At 31.3% G+C, this 2,500-nt stretch overlaps 1 protein-coding gene across 1 annotated transcript in view; it reads left to right on the forward strand.

Moving 5' to 3' along the window:
* The window catches only part of LOC137622395 (uncharacterized), a 150,879-nt gene that overhangs the window by 32,281 nt on the left and 116,098 nt on the right, over positions 1 to 2,500 (forward strand). The window contains exon 10 of the mRNA XM_068353008.1: positions 2,262 to 2,418. Coding sequence (XP_068209109.1) covers positions 2,262 to 2,418 — 157 coding nt within the window. The remainder of the gene's footprint in view (positions 1 to 2,261; positions 2,419 to 2,500) is intronic.

A 2,500-nucleotide genomic window follows, 5' to 3' on the forward strand; every position in this document is an offset into this window, starting at 1 on the left:
CAACATTCCCCTCAGGAAATTGTAGCTTCTAAGGGTCTCTCAGATATTGAATTCAGGCCTGACTCCTCTCTCTTAGTTCTTCGGCATCCCAGAGACCTCCGGAGTGCAAGAAAAGTAAACACGATGTGTTCTAAAGAGTGGAAACCAAAGCGAAAACTGAAAGTAGGCAGCAAAGCTTTTATCGGGGTATGTGGTGTTGGATAAGGGAAAGGGGTAAGGAATAAGGTGGGGGGAGGTAGCTTTTGGGGGGAAGAGGGATTTTTAGAGGAAGGAATGAATGTGGGTGTGGCTGTAAGAAAAAATATTGGATAAAATATCTCTTGTGGAAATAGTAATAAAATACTTTCTTAATGTGTGGATTCATGTCTATCCTATACGATAATAGTGTTATAGAGATGTATTCTATTTTTTTTTTCTTTTTTATTGATCTCAAATCTATATAATAACATAATTCTTTAGCCTTAAATAGTAAAACCAAACTTTCTTTTAAATTGGAGGGAAAAAACAAGAAATAGTTACAACAAAAATCATGATCCTTCCACTATTATTATTATTATTATTATTATTATTATTATTATTATTATTATTATTATTATTATTATTATTATTGCTGGTGAAAGCTACAATCTTATTGGGAAAACCTATAACCCCGAGAGCTTCAACAGGGTAAAAATAGCCGAGAAACAAAAGGATTAAAGCAATAAGTAAACTGAAAGAGAAGTATTAAACAATTGATATATAATATTTTTATAAAAGTAACAGCATCAAAATAGATTGTTCATACATAAACTAAAAAGAGAGACTATGTTATCTTATTCCTGAATTGTGATAAATCTAAAATGTTTCATTAATACAAATGTAAATAAATCCAAAACACGAAATTTAGTAAAAAAAACAGAAAATAGAATGTTTTTTGCTAATGAGTTTAATTCTACTGGGGACAAAGTTCCCTCTTGTAATTGTGTTATATTCCTTATGGTGTGACATACTCTGACGGGAGCAACGGGGGAATTTCAAAGACAATTCCTGGATAACTAAATATATCTAGAAACAACACAGATTAGTATAAGGCTAAGGAGCCACAAAAGGATGAAAACTGCATGTTTACATTCAAAGGTTTTTAACATCAGAATAGATAACACAACGAAGTGGTAAATGAGTTGTAATTTGCTTGTTATATTCAACGCCTTTTTTTATGATGTTCGATGACGGTTGCAGTGTTGAAGAAAACGTAGATAGGGTATCATTCTGTATTTGTGTGTTTGCTTGCTACCGGTGCTTATATATAAGAAAGAAATATTTTTATTAAAAATAAAATTTCTACATATCTCTGAAGGATCGTGTATTACTAAATATTTATACTATTATCAAATGAAAGTAGTGCATAGAACGTTGAAAGTCAGTTTCGTATAGGTCCACTATAACTCTTCAATCATATTCACACTTTAATGCTTATTCATGACAACCACCTGATTTCTCCATCATATTTTACTACTTTGTAATTTTGCATTGCATTGGCTTCCATAACCTTACTCCTCCTCTATGATTTCCCCAATTACGACCAATTTTTTATGTCTTTAATTAGTTTCTGCGAATTTTCCATATTCTCCTTCTTAGTTATTACAAACAACAATAACTAGATTTTTTTTTTTTTTTTTTTTTTTTTTTTTTTTATATGATGAGCTCCCTTTTGCTCAAACAAAAGATAATGCTTTAATGATTACTATAGATTTTACATGATATTCATTATGAACGGTAAAGTATTGTAAATTTTTGCATAATCTCTCTAAAAATCCTGTCATTGATTATATATATATATATATATATATATATATACCTAGAGTATAGCACCTACAACTTTGAATACGGAATTTTTTTACATATGACAAAATTAAAAACCTATTGATCTTTATACGAACTCTTCCTATGGTGATGTATGCATTTAAAATGTATCTCTCACCTTTTTTGGATTTAAATTCATCATTACACACCTGTATAAAGACTTGCCGTAAAAGATGATTTCCTCTCGATTCATGTACACGTACATAATGCCGTACAAAGCAATCGGAATAAAAATAATTTCCTTTTTTTTATTATTTTATGATGAGTGTTCCCTTTTGTAACAGTAGTACAAAGGCTCAAAATAAAACAGAATAAAGCAAATAAATTTTTTTTATTTGCAACAAATACCACTGAATCAAACTGCATTACGAATGATGAAAAAATAAAATATAAACTTTTTTATTTTTATCTTACGACAGATGCCCCTGTGTGTGCCAGCAGTGAAAAGACCCAGTATTCGGTGGCCAAACTTGAAAATGCCGAAATTGCTTGTAAGGTCCACGCCAATCCATCCGACGTCACTTTCAAGTGGACTTTCAACAACACGGCAGAAGCCATTGACGTCCCGGAGGGAAGGTGAGTTCCAGAAAAGAGGAATTCAAAATCTTCGAGGTAGAGTTGAACGTTTTGGAAAATGACATGTCGTTATTTACAAGCG

The sequence above is a fragment of the Palaemon carinicauda genome, chromosome 29 (genome assembly GCF_036898095.1).
Source record: "Palaemon carinicauda isolate YSFRI2023 chromosome 29, ASM3689809v2, whole genome shotgun sequence".
Lineage (NCBI taxonomy): Eukaryota > Metazoa > Arthropoda > Malacostraca > Decapoda > Palaemonidae > Palaemon > Palaemon carinicauda.